Source organism: Abramis brama (genome assembly GCF_963993115.1).
Source record: "Abramis brama genome assembly, chromosome: 3".
NCBI lineage: Eukaryota > Metazoa > Chordata > Actinopteri > Cypriniformes > Leuciscidae > Abramis > Abramis brama.
In genome coordinates, this window is record NC_139965.1 from 22,052,201 (window position 1) to 22,072,498 (window position 20,298).

General features: G+C 38.6%; 1 protein-coding gene across 11 annotated transcripts in view; it reads right to left on the reverse strand.

The window, feature by feature from the left end:
• Window positions 1-2,202: 2,202 nt before the first annotated feature.
• dysf (dysferlin, limb girdle muscular dystrophy 2B (autosomal recessive)) overlaps window positions 2,203-20,298 on the reverse strand; it is a 74,567-nt gene continuing 56,471 nt past the window's right edge. For 9 of the 11 annotated variants that reach the window (XM_084108862.1, XM_084108866.1, XM_084108867.1 and 6 more), the window contains 15 exons: window positions 17,402-17,500; window positions 15,069-15,197; window positions 13,212-13,367; window positions 12,511-12,602; window positions 12,027-12,197; window positions 11,010-11,152; window positions 9,345-9,484; window positions 9,061-9,149; window positions 8,877-8,972; window positions 8,451-8,592; window positions 6,909-7,008; window positions 5,903-6,075; window positions 4,906-5,015; window positions 4,596-4,743; window positions 2,203-3,889 (listed from right to left, as the gene is read on the reverse strand). In XM_084108862.1, the coding sequence (XP_083964988.1) occupies window positions 3,836-3,889; window positions 4,596-4,743; window positions 4,906-5,015; window positions 5,903-6,075; window positions 6,909-7,008; window positions 8,451-8,592; window positions 8,877-8,972; window positions 9,061-9,149; window positions 9,345-9,484; window positions 11,010-11,152; window positions 12,027-12,197; window positions 12,511-12,602; window positions 13,212-13,367; window positions 15,069-15,197; window positions 17,402-17,500 (1,842 nt within the window). In that variant the 3' untranslated portion in view covers window positions 2,203-3,835. The remainder of the gene's footprint in view (window positions 3,890-4,595; window positions 4,744-4,905; window positions 5,016-5,902; window positions 6,076-6,908; window positions 7,009-8,450; window positions 8,593-8,876; window positions 8,973-9,060; window positions 9,150-9,344; window positions 9,485-11,009; window positions 11,153-12,026; window positions 12,198-12,510; window positions 12,603-13,211; window positions 13,368-15,068; window positions 15,198-17,401; window positions 17,501-20,298) is intronic. The other 2 variants (XM_084108860.1, XM_084108859.1) reach the window with 2 other exon arrangements.

The following is a 20,298-nucleotide window of genomic DNA, read 5'->3' on the forward strand; positions in this document are numbered from 1 at the left end:
CGAGGGGCGACACCAAGCATGCATTTGAAAATCTCACTGCACGCAATTAGATAACACTACAACCAATCACAAGAAGTTATCGCTTAGCTACCAGCGGAGCTAACTGGTAGATTAAACTCTTACCGTATCCGATCAGCAAAACAGCAAAAACACCCTTCTTGCAAAGGAACCTCTTTTAGATAAAAAGCCAAGTCTAACTCGTTCATTGTAGCGGCCAAAGCCGTTTCAAACAACTGGTGTTCATCCATAGCCATCTTGCAATGTTTACTAATGACTTTGACGTCACAGCGCTGTCGTCATCTTTAGCTCGCCTCTGGCCCGCCTATATCAGATAACCCGATGTGATTGGTGCAGCTCGGATACAAGGGCATATTTAATGAGCATCATTACTCGACGCCAGAGTAACTCGCTGAGCAAATTCAACTTGTGCTCTCGCGAGAACTCTGGATTTCCAGGGTAGATCTATACAGGTGGAGCTGGGGAAGTGGAGGGTTTCTGAAAGCGTGCTGCAGTCTGCTAACAGCAACACTACCGGTATTTGTTTGAATGTTGAGCCGCAGCTCATTGGCCGCTGATGCAACAACTTATCAACTGCGCTGTGAAGATGATGATTTGCTCGCTACCAAATGACTTAAGGACCTATCAGCCTGCACCATCTAGAGTTTCATGCCATAACTAGATAATAATACAAAAGGATACTGAAGGAGTGACCATGTTTACATACACAAGAATTCTTCAGTTTAAAAAAAAAAATCATATTATGGGAAAATTACAAACAGCAATGTTGCATCCTTGAAGGGCACTTCGGGAAAAGGGGATGCCATTTGTAGGGGCGTTCCAAACAAGAGTCTTAAATGTAATTTATGCACAAAGTTGACAACAGATGCCCCCTTGTGGAACACAGTTTTGAGATTCCAGTTTCACTAAACTAAGTAGAAGAGGAGCTCATAACCTGGTCATGGAGAGAAAAATTACCAAAAGCAATGTTGCATCCTTGAAGGGCACTTCGGGAAAAGGAGATGCCATTTGTAGGGGTGTTCCAAACGAGAGTGAACAACTGAATCCCTTCACAAAGGGCCCTTCCTCAAGTCAGTTAGTGAAGGATACATGTGATGCTTACTTCAAGTATTTTTATCGTTTATGGTCATGTGACCCAGGGTGGCGAATCCTCGTGATTCATAGGGATGCTCACTTCCGATTGGAATTTGTCCTATACAGTATATAATTTGCTGAATTTTTTTGCAGCCATTACTCCAGTCTTCAGTGTAACATGACCCTTCAGAAATCATTTGAATATGTTGGTTTGGTGCTCAATAAATATTTATTAATATTATCAATGTTGAAAACAGTTGTATACTGCTTATTATTTTTGTGGAAATGGTGATTTCATTTCAGGAATCTATGATGAAAATAAATTGTGTTCTTTTGAACTTTTTTTAAACAAATTTAGTATTTACTGCTTTAGTGCCCTTGCTGATTAATGTATTAATTTCGTTAAAAACATCATAATGACTACAAACTTTTGAATGGTTGTGTAAATATATTATATATTCATGTAGATACAAATATTTTCACACATATACACATGAACTTGTCTCTCTGGTCCCATTCAGATGGAGCATTACGCAAAGCTACAGTGAGGATGTGGTGTCAAATCCACCACTCTGTTAAAACTTGCACTGGATACTATAATATGGCCATTTCTCTATATGGTGTAACCTGGTTACAATGAGTTAAAGAGTATGAGAGCGACACAGTGCCCCTTCAAACCAGTGTACTCACCAGATTTACAATGTTATAACATTTATAATTTCCTCCCTGCACTGTTATGAGTTAACAAAACACATGTAAGAGCACCCTACAAGAAAAGCGAACTCGGAACACTGTATTATTGTATCAAAAAATGTGCTGCTTAATCTTTTTAATCACTCACTTTACAGAACAGCTGGTAGAAATGCAAGAGTAAGTTGCCGTTGGCTCCATGAATCCCTGGCTAGGCACTAGAGTGCTTCTAATTTGCTCTCAAGTCAAACACCCTGACCAGTCAGTTGTGGTTTGGCTTTAAAAGGTTAAATCTGCACATAAGGTGGTCCGAGAATCTGGTGGGGGGGGATCGAATCAAAGCAACATGGTTCTTTAGGATAGACTTCAGTTACATTGGACTCAATATGGCTCAATCAGAAAAGATCAAAATATACAGAATAGAATATATATATAGGTATATATTTGACCATAGAGTGCTCATGAGGAGATACAAATACAGTCGATTTAACACAGTGAATTCATGATAGCAGAAGCTTTAAGGCAATTAGACGGCATGCATCATTACAGTAAAATAGCAAAATATCATTCTTAAGTTCAATAACAGAAATATCCATCTTGATTGTCAAATTAAGAGACTTGTCGTGAAACTTGTATATGAATGACAACTTTTCATAGATGCTCAGCATTACCAGAGAGGATTTGTGTTTGCATAAATCCAGTTATTCGGCTATATACTGTACAGTATTTGGCAAGAGTGTTTTTGCTTAAATGCAAGGGTTTTTGGTTCATCTGATTCATTTTACTTTCATAAATCAGTGATATTTTAGATCCAGTGCATAAAATAAAATAAATTGTAATCACTCTTTTTGTAATTTCTGTGACAGATAGGAATGCATTCTCTTTACTGTCAAATCAGTGACGTTTATGGAAACATCAAATCCTTTCTTCTTTATATTTACCCTACTTTTTTTAAGAATAAAATGTAAGCATTTCTGGAAATCGTAACAGATTATGTCGGATTAACTCATATCTCTTGACATTTCCTGTTCATAGAGAAGATAGTATGATTCTTGCCACCAGATAAATGTAATGTGAGAACAAACAAAGTTGACAACAGATGCCCCTTGTGGAACAGAGTTTTGAGATTCCAGTTTAACTAACTGTCTGTGACTTCACTAAACTAAATAGAAGAAGAGCTCATGACCTGGTCATGGAGAGAAAACAAACAATTTGTGTATTTTGTCATGTAACAGCTTGTTCACAGGCATGTTTAGAAGTCTGGCAACTTCTTCCAGATGTGCCTGTTCATTTCCATACTATGCAAAAAGGCACAAAGGCACCGGGGCGCGAGTGTAACATTTACACAAATAAACAAGTATTTTTCTTCTTGTTCTCGTTCGCAGCCCACATTCCACACACGTACATACCATTCACACACATGATGTGAACCCACAGTTGACCTCAAATCCATTTAGTAGGGATTTCGCTAAAACAAAATAACAGAGTTTGATAGTAATCAGAGAGCTTGTGGACAGCGGGGGCTCAGCTAATAACCAGCCTGTCTTGGACCTTACAGCCTAACTGTACAAATCAGGGTTGAACCTAAAGGAAAGAAAGGAGAGGATCGAATTGATGGGAGGTAGTGCGACGCGGCTCTGTCTCCCTCTCTCTGCGTGAAGGAAGAAGAAAGAAGCATCTGGCTGTGAAGAAAGAACCCTGTTTTACAGGAGACATGAAAAAGGATTAAACAGGCAGGGAGATGAAAGTGTAAGTGGGAGTTAAAGAGAATACTGAGAGAGTTCAGGACCGGGTCAGAGAGCTTGATGTGTAATACATGTACAAACTCACACAGACGTTATGCAACTTTCATGCATATAGGACTAGAACAGGCTAACGAACACATGAAGGCACACACACACACACGACTTCAAATAATCTCAGCCCGTCTTCAGCTTGCACATGTGCACGAGAAAGGCAGATCTCTCCAGTAGGATGGAGTTGTGGATTCTGATGGATTTTTGGTGAGGTGGTTTTGAACATGAGGGTCTATGTCCTTTTTCCCACAACAGTCTCACGGTGTTCCCTTTCCACTGAAGGGTCCAACCATCTTCATAGCAGCATAGTTCTGTAAAAAATTATAATAATATTTAAAAATACTAAATTTTAACATGGGTATATTTACATGTATGCATTTCTTTAATGTTATACAGAATTAAATGAAAGCTCTTAATCTAATATACACTACAATTTGAAAGAGTTGAAAGACTTTTTTTTTTTTTATGTTTTAAAAGAAGTATCTTGTGCTCACTAAGGCTGCATTTATTTGATCAAACACACAGTGAAATTACTCCAGTCTTCAGTGTTGCATGATCATTCTAATATGGTGCTCAAGTACATAGCATTTCATTATCAATTTCGAAAAACAGTTGTGCTGCTTAATTCTTTTGTGCAAACTGCATTATATTTTTTTCAGAATTAATTAAATAGGTCAAAAGAGCAGTGTTTATTCGAAATAGAAATCTTTTGTTACATAATGAATTTATTTACTGTCACATTTGATCAATGTAATGCACCTTGTTGAATAAATGTATTAAACCAATTTAAATTAATTATATTAAATTAATTAATTTAAAGTTACACAGAACTATATGAAATGTCTTCAAAACGCATGACTCTGTGTGTATGAGTGTCTGCAATACTGAATAACACATGTCACACTCCTGAACTACAATCAGAGACACACATCACTGATCAAACATTTCATGATCACAGAAACCCCCATTTTCACTTTAATCCTCTTCTTTCATTGACACAATTACTCAGATACTTACAGGGAAGGCGTAGAGAAAGACTCCAAGGAAGAGAATAATGAAAAACAGTATAAAGAAGCCCAGAATAAGCCACTTAAACCTCCTCCACACAATGAACCTAAATGTCTTATATGGGGACGAGAACCACAAGAATGAGGTCTCAGGACGCCTGGAGAGAGAAACAGACACTATATTAGCAACCTTATATTCAATTCTATAATTCCCACATTGAGATGAGGACCAATAAAAAGGCTGTTAATGCTGAAAGCTGTTTTTTCTTCTTCTTGTTATTTGGTAAGAGGAATGACTGTGATGGGTGTGCTTGACTTACTGTGGCTCTTCTAGATGAGGATTCATGTTGGGCTCATCTCTACCGTGTCCGGCAGGCCTCTCATCCTGCTCCTGCTCCGAGACGATTTCCAGTGACATTTCCAACTTTCCCTGAATGACAGAGAGAGAGAGAGAGAGAGAGAGAGAGAGACTGGTAGTTGGAAAATGCATACTATAATATTTTAAAATATTTAATATATAATATTTAAAGTATTTAATATTTAATATGTAATAATAGTACATCAAAATATTTAACCAAAATAAAAATCGACTAAGCTAAGCAAACTATAAATGTGTATTATGCTATAAATAAAAAACATATAATAGTGTCCATAAGTGCTTTCCGGCCTAGGAAAATTGCCATCTTCACCCTTTACTCAAATGTTATTAAAAATGAGTTAAAGGTTTTGTAAGCATACGGCATAGTTGTGTTTGGAGTCAAATGTTTTATTTATGATAACGCACTGAAACTTTCTAAATTGTATGGACATTATCTTTGTTCAGGCTGTCATACAAAATTATTGAGCGTTGTAGTCAGAGTATGCTTTTCCTGTGAGGTTTTTTTTTTTTTTTTTTTGCTTAGTAAAATAAAACCTGTAACTGTAGTTTGTCTTTTTTGCCAAATAATTTTGTCACACAGATACCTTAACCAAGGGTTTCATTCTTATATATATATATATATATATATATATATATATATATATATATATTTTGATGGATTCATTCACAAATATCCCTTCCGGATATCGCCTTTAACCTCTATTGTATTTACAAGAAAATTACTTTAGTATTTATCCTTTTAATCAGTGCATTACAGTCTGATTTAATTATTCTTCCAGGTGTAGTGTATGTTGTATTGTGTCAAAAAGATGGTTCAAAAAAATTCAAAGATGGTTGAATTGATATGATACCAGTCATTTTCTTTTTGGTATGTGACATATAAAATTTCTCAACACAATAATATGTGTATGTGTAACTGGTTTATGTGCAACTCTTACAGCAAGTATCTTCTCGTTTTCTCTGTCACACACGCAAGGCCACCAGCCTTTCATTGTCTTCTGCTCAAACAAAGACACCAGTCTGTCCTGGGACTGAGAGAGCATCTCAAGGCCACACTTCTCCGGAGACTTTGCTGGACTCAGCATATGGTTCAGGTCCATCTCCAAAGAGCCTTAGAAAGAAATTAAGCACCACAATCCTAAAGTTCAATGATACACTACAGCAGTTGACTTCACCTAAGACTGCACAATAAATATAAGAAAAGAGAATGTCTGTGAATTTAACACAAGAGGAAAATATGAAAATGTATGTTATTTATGTAAAAGAACAGAACAGAACAGAAGCAAAAGTTAGCAAGCATTTGAATCTTTTTTCCCAATCATTTCAAATAATATCAGTCAGAAAAAGTGTTTGTCCTGCTGGCAGTCTGACTGTAATTTTCTTTGAGGTTTTCACATTGTGGTTAGATGCTAATTATTTTACAAATGTACATAGATCAGTGTATTTTATAGAGGTTTCTAAAGAGTCAGGTCATAACTTATTTCTCTTCTAGTTGTGCTGACATGTTGGAAATTAGGTTCAGCTGATAATAATAACATTAGCAGCAAAGATGTTATAGAGGACTCGTGTGGTCTGAATGATGTATTTGCGTTAAGGTTGTTAAGTGCATTTATGCTGACGGTCACGCTTCACAGTAATGTGGTGGGTAACCTCTCATAGGTTAAGGAGGTTCAGGTTTTGGTAACCATCTCCCTATGCACTCATGTCCATATACTCAGACGTATAGGTTAATGACAATAAACCACACACAGGGTCCTATCAGTGTGGTCCAGTCCCACAAAAAGTTTTTCATCTGTCATGTCAAGGCTGAAAAATATGCTTGAATAACAGCTTTGTGGTGCTGTACAAGGTTAACACGACTGAATTTGCTGATGGTGGCAAAGCTGAGGGAGGGAGTTGAGGAGTGATCTGGCACAAGGGACGACTATAAGGTTTTGCTCTTACCAAGGAAATCGTCAAAGGAGAACTTGTCATTGTCCCAGATCTGGATAGTAAGTTTAGGAGGAAGTTTTGTTTCAACTTTATCCAGACTCCAAAAATGCTCCTGCAGAAAAAGAAACATGGTGAGATTCACAGAAGTACAATCAGAACTACTTGCTAATTTATCATTTCACTGGTGTAAGTGTAACCGTTAATTTCATTGTGTATTACTGTAACCATGACAAGTGTAAATTATTTTCTGTTGTAATCGACATTATGTAACACATGCTGTCTAGAAGCCTAACTTGTATTGAACCTGAAATGTTCCTTTAAGCAACCTGGACTAGAGACCAATATTAACATTTTGGGCCAATAATTGTTTTCATGTTAATATATAAATTATTATCCTGATTATATATACACAGGGTTTGAAATGAACTTTTTCACTCACCGGTGAAATTGCGAGATATGAACTAAAAAGTTTATATCTCTTAATTCTGACTTTATAACAAGTGCCTCACTTGTTATAAAGTCTCTATAACAAGACCCAACAACCTTTTAGCTACCAGCCCTAGAAATGAGCTACACCACCTCTAGGAGAAGCAGAGAAGCAGAAATAAACTGACAGACCAAGACTGATAAAGACAGAGTGAGGAAATGATGGCGTGAATATGCGAAGCAGAATTAGAGAGAGGGTGAGAGACAGAGAGAGAGTGAGAGCCACCGAGAGCGACAAACGTCCCAGTCAGAAAACAGTGTTAGCGACTCCCACTACAGCCCTGATTCTGCACCCCACCGCCAGACAGGATTCCATCTGCGTGACAGCATTCCAACTGTACTGTACCCGTGATGGATGTGTGGACAAACACATGGAGGATAATGAACTCCCGCTTCACAGAGCTGAACTGCTGCCGTTCATCGGTAAATAGGCCCCGTCGGTTTGTACATCCTGCCTGACAACCGCATACAACTCCATCAAAACAAACACTGCAAATAAGGAATCACTTCCAATTATCACTGAGAGCCGTGTTTCATGCGAGAGAATCCGTTTCACCATGTATCGGTTCTATTGTGTGTTGCTTCCAACAAAGCTCAGCCAAAGCGGATCTATCGTTTGACAGCTGTTGCGGGCCACCCTCAGTTTAATGGGTGGAACCGCTATCTTCAATCTTACTATAACTGATCTCTTGCCTGCCAAAACCTCACTTTAAGTGCCTTGTCCATCACAGCTGTTTTCCCTGAGCTGGCTTGGCTGAAGTCTGGACTGTCTTGCTGTTACAAGATGTTCATGTACCACGTTTGGTAAGTTGGAGCGTGCCAGATGCAGCCAGCAACATATCTGGGTTTGAAACATTGCATTAAACACCTGCCAACTGCAGTGATATCCTTCAAAATGTGGGCGTTAGACAAAACCTCTGCAAATCACGCAGGGTGACCTGCAGATCACCTATTAAGATTCAGTCAAGGCAGAAGATTTTGGGATATAAATACTGACAGGGTTTGAGTTTCCCTTTCATTTCTTTCTCACTTGTTCTTTGTTTCCACAAAGCCTAGATCACACCTCACCTTCTTATCAATGGTGCAGAGCTGTTCTGCAGGTAAATAGTGGAAGGGGTAGAGGAACCGCCAATTAAAGTTGCCTTCACCTCCCAGCGATCGATAGTGCACGTCTGTTTTCTGCTTGTTCTCTTCGTGGCCGTGCATCCAGCTAGGATTGAAAAAAGAACAATTCGCAATTACCCGACACATCATTTCCAACACATTAGAATACAATGCAGCTTAGCTGTAATTGACCTACAGCTAGGGTCTATGGTTGCCTTGCAACTGTGTGTTTGTAGCTACTGATCGATAATTTTTGCATGCCGTTGTTACTATTGGTCACAGTGGCAACAGACAAGCAACAGGCCCATGACATGGGAAACAATAACAACTTAATCTAACCAGAGCTCATATACACAAACCCAACAACCCATTTATGACACCAAGATGTACCCTTTCACATAAATGTCACTCATCTTCTCCCCAGTAACACTGACATCATCCAAGATAACATCTCTTGTGTTCCATATAATACAGCGCAGGAAGAACCTATGGGAGCAGAAAACATTGACATGTTATGCTTCTGGATGTGTTTCGAGACAAAATGATAGATCTTAAACAAAAGCGTTGTGTTTACTTTTTAGCTTTGCGTGGTGTGATGTTAAATGGAGGTCCTGGTGGACCTAAAGATTTAGGGAACAGGTCCACCCACATCTGTAACCGCCCCTGTGTGTTGGAAAATAAAACAACTCCTTGAAGACTGACAGGGCAACTCGTAAAAAACATGAAAAATAAAAATAATAATAAAATAATAATTACATCAATATAAAATAAAAATATAAAATCATAAATATAAATAATATGTTTTAATATATTATTTAATATATCATTTTTTTTGTAATAAGAATATGAGACTGTTACCTGTTCTATATCTGGCTGCAGGGGGCTGTAGAGGGGTCGAGTCTCTACATGTTCAGGCACCAGACCCTGCCTTCTCAACACCAACAGAGCTAGACGCTCCAACACTGGTCCCAGGTTAGGGTTTAGAGGTTTCCCTTCATCTGAGGGCCAAATGTAATCAACCATAAGGCCATTGTAGATTAGAATCACATTGACGCAGAAGGTCCTACATGTTTTTTTTTTAGCTTAAAATTGTTTAAGTTATAAGGAAGATTCATCATAATGTTATTTTCCATTAAAACCATGAAATGGAACCACTATTTAACCTCTGATTTGATATGAAGAACATTTGGGCATTGGGTTTTATGAAGTCATAACCGAGAGCAGAAAAGAGCCAACATTCATGAAGCATTCCACTTAAATAGTCGGAAATGTTTATCTTTCCCCTTTTCTCAGATGATGCGTTGATTTCATTGCTGTTGATCTAAGAAGAGAGTTTCCCCTTTCAAAAAGCAAAAAGAGAGAGCGAGAGAAGAAAAAAAATAAACGTCCACTGTTGAGTTTATGGTTTGAAACCCTGTGTCATGTCCCTGAGGGAAACATGGTCGGAGTGTGGAGAAAAGAGGAAAAAGACTGAAGTGGAGGAAGATCATTTCTGCCATGAAGTTGGATGCCCGAAACGGCCACCTGATAATTGCTTTGACGCGCGGGTTGCCGCAGTTACGTGGGCCAAACAAAAATATGTAGTATTCCTCCGCGGCAAGACACGGGAGCAGGAGGCTGAGAAGCCCGCCACAGTGTTGACCTTGGCTAAACATGCTTATATGCTAGTTCCCCATAAATCTGAAGCCGGCCTCATCCCAAAGCATCATGGAAGGGAAAATGGCTGGAGAGCTTGGCTTTCTGTAGGCCTTGTGTTACATCTGAGTGGTAGAAAGACAGCCATGGGACTTTAAGGGCTTAGAGGTCAAACCAGAAGTGTTGGGAGGATCTGATCAACATAATACACACCTAATGGTGAACTAGCATTAGCTAGCATTGTCATCCCAGGGGCACACTTTAAAACAGGAGGGGACGTCAGGTTGCTGTGGCAAGGAGTGATATATTTGCTGTGAATGAATGACTATGTCAGAGGTGCTGTATGTTTACACAAGTCCTTCGTCTTTACAATATCGCACTTGTTTTTCTTCACACAGAGGAACAACTCATTCTTTCCGCTCATAGCGCCCGAGCAAGAACAGCCCAGCGGCCTCCCCGACAGCTCTGTGATCCCACACACAAAGATATGATGTATGGCACAAGCCGAGACATATATCGTTATTCTTTTTCTGTCAGTGTTTTCACAGAACCGCAGCCGATCTCGTGCTCGGCTCACTTTTTTTAATGACGGAAGATGTGATGGAGTCAGGCTGCTGCTTTGATTAGCTCTTACTCGTGACTAATGCTTTCAGCAGCTCCAAAGAAAAGACTTCCACTTTCTTTTTTCGCCGTCCAGCCGGCGGGTTTGATAGGTCATGATGCCCGTGTTTATTCATACGTGCGCGTTCATGTGCATTGCTGCGGACAATTCTCTAAGAAGCCGCTCTTTGGGAATGACAATCGCAGAATTAACGATCAAATATCATGAACATTAAATTCGCTGGTAGGAAACTAGGTCTACTTGGAGTGTGTGTTTAGGACACTGACCAAGGTCTGCGATGGTGTACTCCTGTCCTCTGAAATAGACTCTATCCTGCTTGTAGACGGGCAGTTTGTAGTTTCGCCTCTCGCACAAACGATGAAGTAACTGGGATGGTTTTAGCTGATCTCGCCACTGGTTAACTCCCGACCTAGAGTCAGGACAGAAACATAAAGAGTTCATTTATGATGAAAAACCAAGGGTGTTTCTGAGCAGAATGTGTTATCACAGTTGTTGTCACATCCAACAGTTACTCAAAACTTGAATTGTTTTTTTTTGTGTGTTTTTTTTTTTACATTTAGGAGATGATTACTCTGGTAACAAAAAAAAATAAAAAATAAGGTGGTTAGCCAGGCCAAGCTGTTTAGGCTGGTATGTTTTTGCCGAACACCCCATTAAATAAGCTATATGAGACAGCATGGCTCTGCAAAATGGAAAATATGCATTACATATTTAAAATAAATAAATACAATAATAAATTAAAATAATAAAAAATGCATAAGTACATAAAATAATAAATAAAGCAAAACAAAATATGCAATTCTTATAATTAATATGAATAATTTTATTAAAAAATTATGTAATTTGGGGAAAAATAATATCAGACTGTGTTACCTGAACAAGCCAAAAACCAGATTGCCCAAGCAGGATCACAACATGATACAGGATTCAACTCAATTTAAAAAATAATAATAAAAAGGTGCTTTACTGGTCTTCGCAGGTAGACAGCTTGGGGAAACTGGCTTCAACTTGTTTAGCTGGTTGTCCAGCATAACAGACTAGTCTTAACAGCTTGGCCAGGCTAGAAAACCAGCTAACCATCTTAGACTGGTTTAAGCAGGGTCAGAGAAGATGAAAGTCAGGATCAGAATATGACTGAATCCGATGGGATTCAAAGGTCAAAGGCTAGGTCATGGCTCCAACATGGCTTAAACATTAACTACCTGTTCTTTACAGTTTTCATAATGACTACTAATAACTGTGAGGTGAAAGGAAATAGGATGAGAGACAGAGGCATTTCTTACAGACAGTAGGACTGTGGCAGCCCGCAGCGAGCGCCATGGCGCGACAAGAAGCGATTCTCCAAATCAATGACGGTCTCTCCGATTTTCTCATCTTTAGTGACCATGTCGTAATCATACAGCATGATCTTTAGGTCCTTCTCAAGAGGCAGAGAACACGTCAGCTCAAACATCCTAAATGAGAAGCAAAAGACACACATTTCAATCTTTGAATAATTCCTTTTGTCAGAAATTATTTTGCTTAAAAGTTCTCCAAGGTAATCATCCACATGCTCCGTATTCTGTCTCTGTATCATTTATCCACCAGATCTTTCCTTCGTGCACGTATCCGACATCAAGACTCTTAAAATTAGGGGGGTCATCATTATTATGAGTGTGGCGACCCCTGCTGGTATAATCAATCCTTGCCATGACGTGTTTCTATGTGTGTGTGTGAGAATCTGTTCAAAGAGACAGAAAGAAAGAGAGAGAAAAAAGAGATACTCACTTTCCAAAGACGGGGTCCAAAGTACAGGGTATGTAATTGTCGTGGTCATCGACTGATTTCTTGCCAAGTGTGATCTTAACATAGGGGTCACACTAAGAAAAAACAAGAAGTGCTTGTTAGTATGTGTTAACATAGCCACACACTCACACATATATACTATAAGCAACAATATCCAAAACAGCACTCCCTCTTTTTGTACTTAAAACAGGGGCTCTTTGCTCTCGCGGTGGAAAAAAGCATCAAATCTCTGTGATCAGTGCGTGTTTCATAGGCAGCGAGTACATGTGTGAAATGTTCCATATCATAACTCCTGGCCTGAGTAGGTGATGAAAGGACGTCATCTTAGCATATTCGCAACTAATGAAGGGAAAGCCCATCTGACGCAGGGCCAGCGGTGGTGGCGTGTTGGCCAGGTCTCGGGCAGCGATTGAGAGTTTATGGTTGTGGGTAAAAGGGTGGCTCCATGTTTTCATAAAGTAATTTCTCAGCTCTCTTATGACTCTGGCACTGCAGAGGCTTCACAAAGGGCTCGTCTGGCTGACAAAAAAACTACAAAGATTTGTGAATGCATCTACTGAAAATACAAGGGCTGTTGTAACAAACTCTCCCAACCCTGATCCGTATACAAGGACACTGAAAAGCAAACGGCTAGTTAGCAGGTTCCTTTCCTTTTTCATGTATTTTGGTTGTGTTGTACCTACCTTGCCATTGGCATCTTTGGGCTGTAAGCCATAGGCCTGGATGATGTAGACGCGTACAAGGCACTCCTCTATTCCGTTCGGGGGGAGCTTGGAGAACCGACGTGGGGGTACAGACATCGAGGGATCGTCAGGCAATGGATAGATCTTAAATGAACCCTGAAGGAGGACGGGACAGAAGTCAGTGTAACTCATGGTGCAATTTAGTTTTACTTTTTTCTGGAGACCTGCAGTCTGGGGCCTCCAGACAGACCTCAAATTACACTTTAATCCCTCAAATTTAGTTCCCTCAAATCCTACTAGAACTAAACCAGTTGTAATCCAAATAAACCATGAAAAAGCATCTACACTCTTCAAATTAGAGGTTCCCATTAGAATCAAAATGGGTTTTAAAGCTATATGCCAGATGCCATAGGAGAGTATTTTTAAAGGTGCACCAAAAAATGAAAATCATTTAATAAAAAAAAAATCATTTACAAAACCAAACGTTTCTATCCAATATTATAGTCATTCTTTTTGTTGGCTCTTGCATGTCATATGACCGATCGCAACACAGATTTCAACAGGATTGAAAAAAATAAAAATAATTCAAATGAGATTTGAGAGTAGCAGCCAAAGGGATGATTATAAGTGAACAATGACTTTTACTTGTTTGGTTTTGACAGAAAAATATTGCAAGCTATCTTCAGAAGACTTTTTTTGTATAGTATATAACTTGTGAAAGTTATATGGACTACTTTTGTGGGATTTTTTTGTTTTTTTGTTTGTTGCCAGTATAAGTGATATATCTATTTTTGATGTATGGGGAAAATGGTGTAATATGTGTTATATTGTTAACTAAAACTTTTCATTAATTGAAATGGAGCTTAAATAAAATATAAATATTACATGAAAAAAATGAAAATATAAAAATAAAAGCAAATAACAATAAATATATATGAATAAACTTTACTTACTATAATAGTATAAAATATTACTAAAACAACACTAGTCTGAAATTATATAAAACATGACCAAATGTTTTCCACAGAAGACATGACATGTTGACAAATTTTACTTTTTTGTGTGAATTATATTTTGTACAAATGTTAAATAAAAAAATTATAATAATTTTTAAGTTTCACAAAAAAAAAAAAAAAAAAAAATATATATATATATATATATATATTATATTATATTATATTATATTATAATATATTATATTATAATATATATATATATATATATATATATATATATATATATATATATATACATATATATATATATATATATATATATATATATATATATATACATATATATATATATATATATATATATATACATATATATATATATATATATATATATATACATATATATATACCCAGAGTGTATCTTCAAGAAAATTTTAATCTCCAATAAAACCATATAGCCAGCCCAAGAACCCTGTACAACATAACATGATTCTTTATAAGAGGGTTAAGGTTAGGGTTACCTATAGGTCCTACAAAGAACTATTGAAGAACCTCTGTATTTAAGAAGCAGTGTCTGTAAAGAAGGCAAGGAGACACATTTTGGGAGTTCATAGTTCACCAAAAGAATGGCACGAGACTCTCTGTTGCAGAACGCTCAAAATTAACAAATTATCCAAAGGTAAATTTGACAAAACAAACTGAACCTGCCAGATGCAAATATGTGATCTGTTAAATAGAAGGCCTGATTCAATGATTTTTATTAGCTCAGCTAATAAGCATCAACACCCATCCCTTGCTTCATCTGGCGACGCCTGAATGTTTTCCCTCTTGAAGACTGAATGAGAGCACATGTGATATCAGACAGCTGATAGTTATAACTGAGATGTTATAATGACCCTACCTTGAACTCTCCAACAACAGAAGGGTCTTCACTCTCATTCTGGGTTCTTCCACGGTAAAGTTTAAACGTTTGACAGAAATCAGCAAACTTCTCAAAGCCTTCCGTTTTCTCCAGTTCTCTGTCATACACCTGAGAAAGGCAGCACAGGAGAATGTGTATTTTTGTGATTTGCATGCAGATCTTCAATCAACTCAAAGGGCTGAAAGGACACATGCTATATACAAGACATCCATTGTTTGTCTTGCCAAAGCAGTTTTCTTTAAGAATCTTGGACTCTGGGATTTTTAATTGTGGGTTTAACATTTCAGGCACAAGTCAAACTACCTCAAATGCACCATTAATGCAAAAAGATCTGGAAATTCCTGATTATGAGAATGTTTAAAAACTCCAATAAAATGCGCAAAAACGATTTGTGCCCAAGGAAAATATGCTTTGCCGTGACATTACACAACTTTTAACTAGCGGCGCACAACTCTCCAACCAAACGGCCACCCAGGAGACAACTTAGTGACAAAAGTATGAAGGAATCCTCGTAAGCGAGTCGATCTGTTTTTCTAGTTGACTCACTCAGGCCCGGTCCCTGAACGTGTGACACGACACACAACACATGAAACCCTCTCCCAGTCTCTTTTGCTCTTTCCCTGCCTTCAATCTGTCCCTCAGGCACCATAAGCCCAAAATAACAGCTCATCTCAGCAGTTTTAGGGAAAGTGTTTTTGTCTGCCGCTCCTCCCGGTGCGTGGGACACTCTCACACGGTGGCAGCCAACAACTGGGCCCGTTCCTCGCAGGTAGCCCTGAGACCCGAGGCCCCTGCCAGATGACTAACGGACACGTTATAGATTGGAAAGGTTGGAAAGAGTGGCTAAGGCAAGTAGAGAGAGAATGTGGTGACAGGGGAGATCGCTGACAAACCGGCCAGAGATCGAGGGATGATAGGGAGGTGTGGGCTGGGGGGAAAACGGCTCGATGACGTCAGTAACGGAGCCCTTGTCTGCACTTGGTTATCCCCCTGCGGCAACCCCGACATGAATTCATCGGAAAAGTTGGGAATCTGGCAGCCACTGGCTCTATTATAAATGGATAAGCTTGTGGGAAGTGGGCTGGAGTGGACTGGAGTCGGGGTGAGTGAGCATTTGAAAGTAGGCATATGCACTCCCTAGGGAGACCGCAGGGCTTTGAAGTTCAGCTGTGTGTGGAGCTGATGTTTCTGCGACCTCGGATTCTGGCATCCTTATGTTGGTTTTGCTTGGGCACTGATAATGTCACTATAGTTATGATGAACTTTTGCTGTTAATCTCCATGTACAGATTTCATACCGCTGGGATCATGTTAGACGTGCCAGTGGGAAGACATGAGCATGAATAAACAATGACAAAATGTTCATTTTTGGGTGAATTATTCCTTCAAGTTACACAAAGAACCTTTTATTCTCTAGTTCTGTAGGAAACCATGAACTGGTTCTTCAAGAGGATAGTTCCTCCAATATTGAAATATATATAACTCTATATATGTCTTAAGGGCTTTTTCCATTCTAAACCCTGGGAAAATATAATCCTGGGTTACTTTGTTGATGTCTCACACTCATACCTTATCCAAGGTTAAAAAATAATCCTGGGTCCTCATAAGGTGACGTTTTACACTGGGTTAACGTTCTTATCTGCATATTTGCAGTGTCAGAGTCATTGATTGGAGGAACACAATAACACAAAATGACCTGTTTAAATAAAGGCTCTAGAGCATTGTGTATCTTTGTATTATATATTGCCCTGTGCCCTCTATATATTGGCTTATATCAAGTTTTTCCCAAATTAGACTTTTTGGACTACAGAATTAAGAATAAAACATGTTTCCCCTCAAATATTGAAACAACACAGTGTTTCTGTGACTAAAATTATCCAACGCATGTGAATATGAGGCATGCAATTTGGCATGCAATCACAGTTTCTAACTGTGACATTCTAACACAGCATTGCTTCTCACTGAACAAGTTTGGCACCACAGAGTGGGTTACCACTGCAAAAGTGGTGCTCATCCGGCTCTGGAGTTTCGTAACCCCAGGTCAAAAGCAGTGCTAACCCCACTTCTTAATTACAAGTGTGAAACGTTCTATGGCCTGGGTTAAAAGCAGAGTTTAGAACACCTATACCCCAGGGTTAACTGCAGTGTGAAAAGCCTTTTAGTGTTTTTTGGGGGGTCTAATGTTGTTTTGGGTCCCATTGACTTTCATTGTATGAAAAAAAAATCTTCTTTTGTGTTCTGCAGAAGTATGAAAGAAAGTCAGTCATACGCATTTAGAACAACATGAGGGACAACGTTACTGTGATGCCTTACCTGCAGTGTATCGAAGCCCTTCTCCATATAACTTCCACACTTGTTCCTCTCACCTGTGGAGGCATAAAACTTGCTCCACCAGTCCATAAATTCATCCTGCTGTAGACACAGAGGAAGAAAATAAGAGAACAGGAAGATTGAAGCATTACAAGCAAGGAGGGTCTATACATATCTGACCCCACATCCCTCATTCAATAGACCCTTGCTTAATTAAAGCACTAATTTCATGAATAGGAACGTCTAGTCTGAAAGCAATGAAGGCCTTAACTTACCCACTGCCCCATCTAAAGCATGTCCGACAAATTCAACACAAACAATAAGACAAGGTTAGAAAAAGTGAAGAAAGAAAAAGAGTCAAGAGAAAATACCCTCAAATGTCAAAACATTTTAAGCAGAAACATGCATGAGTGACAGTGACACCATCCACAGACCAAACGACCAGTGGAAACAAACCTTTCCATAACTTAATCTTTTCCATAAGTGACTGATAAATCATTCATCTGCTGTAATGATGGTAATTGTAAGCATATCAAATGAAACTAGAAAGAAAGCGTTCATATTGTCATTTTTCTGGTACTTTCATGGGTATGAATCAGGAGCGCTGATGTTCTGCCGCAATTTGATGTGCTAATCGCCACTGATACTGCAAGTCTCGCCAACGCTCACTCATTCCACATGGAAAGTGTGGGACATTTTTCAAAAAGGTACAATCAGGCAGTTCCCACCTCAGCCAGCACCACATTCCCATCCAACTAAAAGACAAAAGAGTGTTGTTAATGAGGACAACACCCTCCACAATTGACACTGCCTCAAAACAAGACACAAAAGTGTAGTCAGATTATGATGTGAGTCTTGTGCAAATACATGTGTGTGTGTTTGACAGATGGATGAAAGACAGACTGACCCACCGTGGCATAAAACACAGTGTGTTTGGAAGAGAAGAGATCCCTCCATTGGCTGCACCCACACACACTTCTCTCTCTTCTAAAAGGCCAGTTTCAACTCACCCTGAGGAGAGACTTCAAGTTTCGCTTCCATCGTTCTTTTAACTTTTATGATGAGAGAGGAAAAACAGTAGTGATGGAGCAATGCCGGGATATGCTGGGTTTTTTCCTCGTCTTAGTGGTTGGGGAGTGTGGCGGAGTGGCGTGCATTTTGGTGGCCAGGCAGGGGGGGCCGACAGTGTTGTTTAATTAACCCACATGCCACTGCCGTGCCAAGGAATGTGTGTGTACTCGTGTCAGAGTGTGTCATATAGGCTACATGATTATGTGTGACAAACTCTGAATGAAATCTTTCATTAATACAGTTTGTTTTTAATCATTCATAGTCTTCTAAAATAAAAATAAATGAGAAGAAATAAAAAACTTTGTTCAAAAGTTTGGAGTCAGTATTGTTTTTTGATGTTTTTGAAAGAAGTCTCTTTTGCTCACCAAGGCTGCATTTATTATATCAAAAACAGATCAAAACAATAATATTTCAAAATTTAAAATTAAAAATATATATTCTAAATCTAAAATAACTGTTTTAAATTTCAATATATTTCAAAATTAATTAATTCCTGTGATGGCAAAGCTGAATTTTCAGCATCATTACTCCAGTCTTCACATGATCCTTCAGAAATCCTTCTAATATGCATATTTGGTGCTCAAGAAACATTTCTTATTATTATCATCAATGTTGAAAACAGTTGTGCTGCACAATATTTTTGTGGAAATCATGATACTTTTATTTTAGGATTTTTTTATTTATTAATGTTGATGAAAAAAAAACTTTATTTGAAATAGAAAGATTTAGTAACAATATAAATACAAAGTTCTGTCATGAAACTCTAGATGGCGCAGGCTTATTAGTCCTTAACTCAATCTGCTTGCAATCACTCTATAGGGCACCGCTGATTGGTTCCTGGTGTATCAGTAGCCAATGAGCTTGCTGCTCAACCTTCAAATTTGTGGTCAGCAATGGTGCGCTTACAGAAACCCTCCACCTTCCCCAGCTCCACTTGTATAGATCTGCTAAGGGCAATTCATCTACGCTATATTGTACAGCAGCAGCATGTCTTACTTGCTCACAGCAGCGCGTTGTGTATACATGTATGTATCGGCAGTAGCAACTCCCGTACTTTCTCTGCAGCAGCAGCAGCAATAACCAACAGCAGCAGCAGCGAAGCAGATCTATTCCGCCAAGACCAAACATATCAATATTGTCATATTAATTACCATGCCAAACACTCAGAGTCATTATGACAGAAATGCCTTTAAAGGCACAATATGTAACTTTTTTGCTTTAAAAATAGCAAAAATCACTATATCTATGTTATATTTTTTTTTTAGTTGTTTACTTACATTATCCCGACTGTTTCCAACAACTTTCAAACCAGGAGAAATTTTAATTTAATTCGAAGACCCGGCACGTTTCTTTATTTCCGTTTTGTCGCAGTCAATGGCGTCATATCCGCGTTGTCCCTGGTTTCCGCTTGTACTGCCATGGTAACCAGAGCTATGAACTAGAGCCCTCTGATAGACGACAGACGTGGACCACTGTAGTTCACAATGTCTATCTGCACGCTGTTGTTGTTTCGTTCAAACATTATGGACCATGGCAAACAGACTTTGGATAAAAAAGGAGAACTAAAACGAGAATCAATATCAGCGCGGTGTTTTCGAGATGCCGAGAGCTCCCATATATAAACGAGAGCTCCACGTCCGAGACTTCGACCGCTCCTACATGTACTTTATTAAACAGGTGAGCACATTTACATAAAACTAATCAATGTTAACTTATATAGTTCAACAATGATAAAATGTTAGAATATGATCTGTATGTTATTCTCATGTTGATCTAGCTTACTGCTAGTCTCATACAAACAAACTAACACATACATTTCAACACATTCA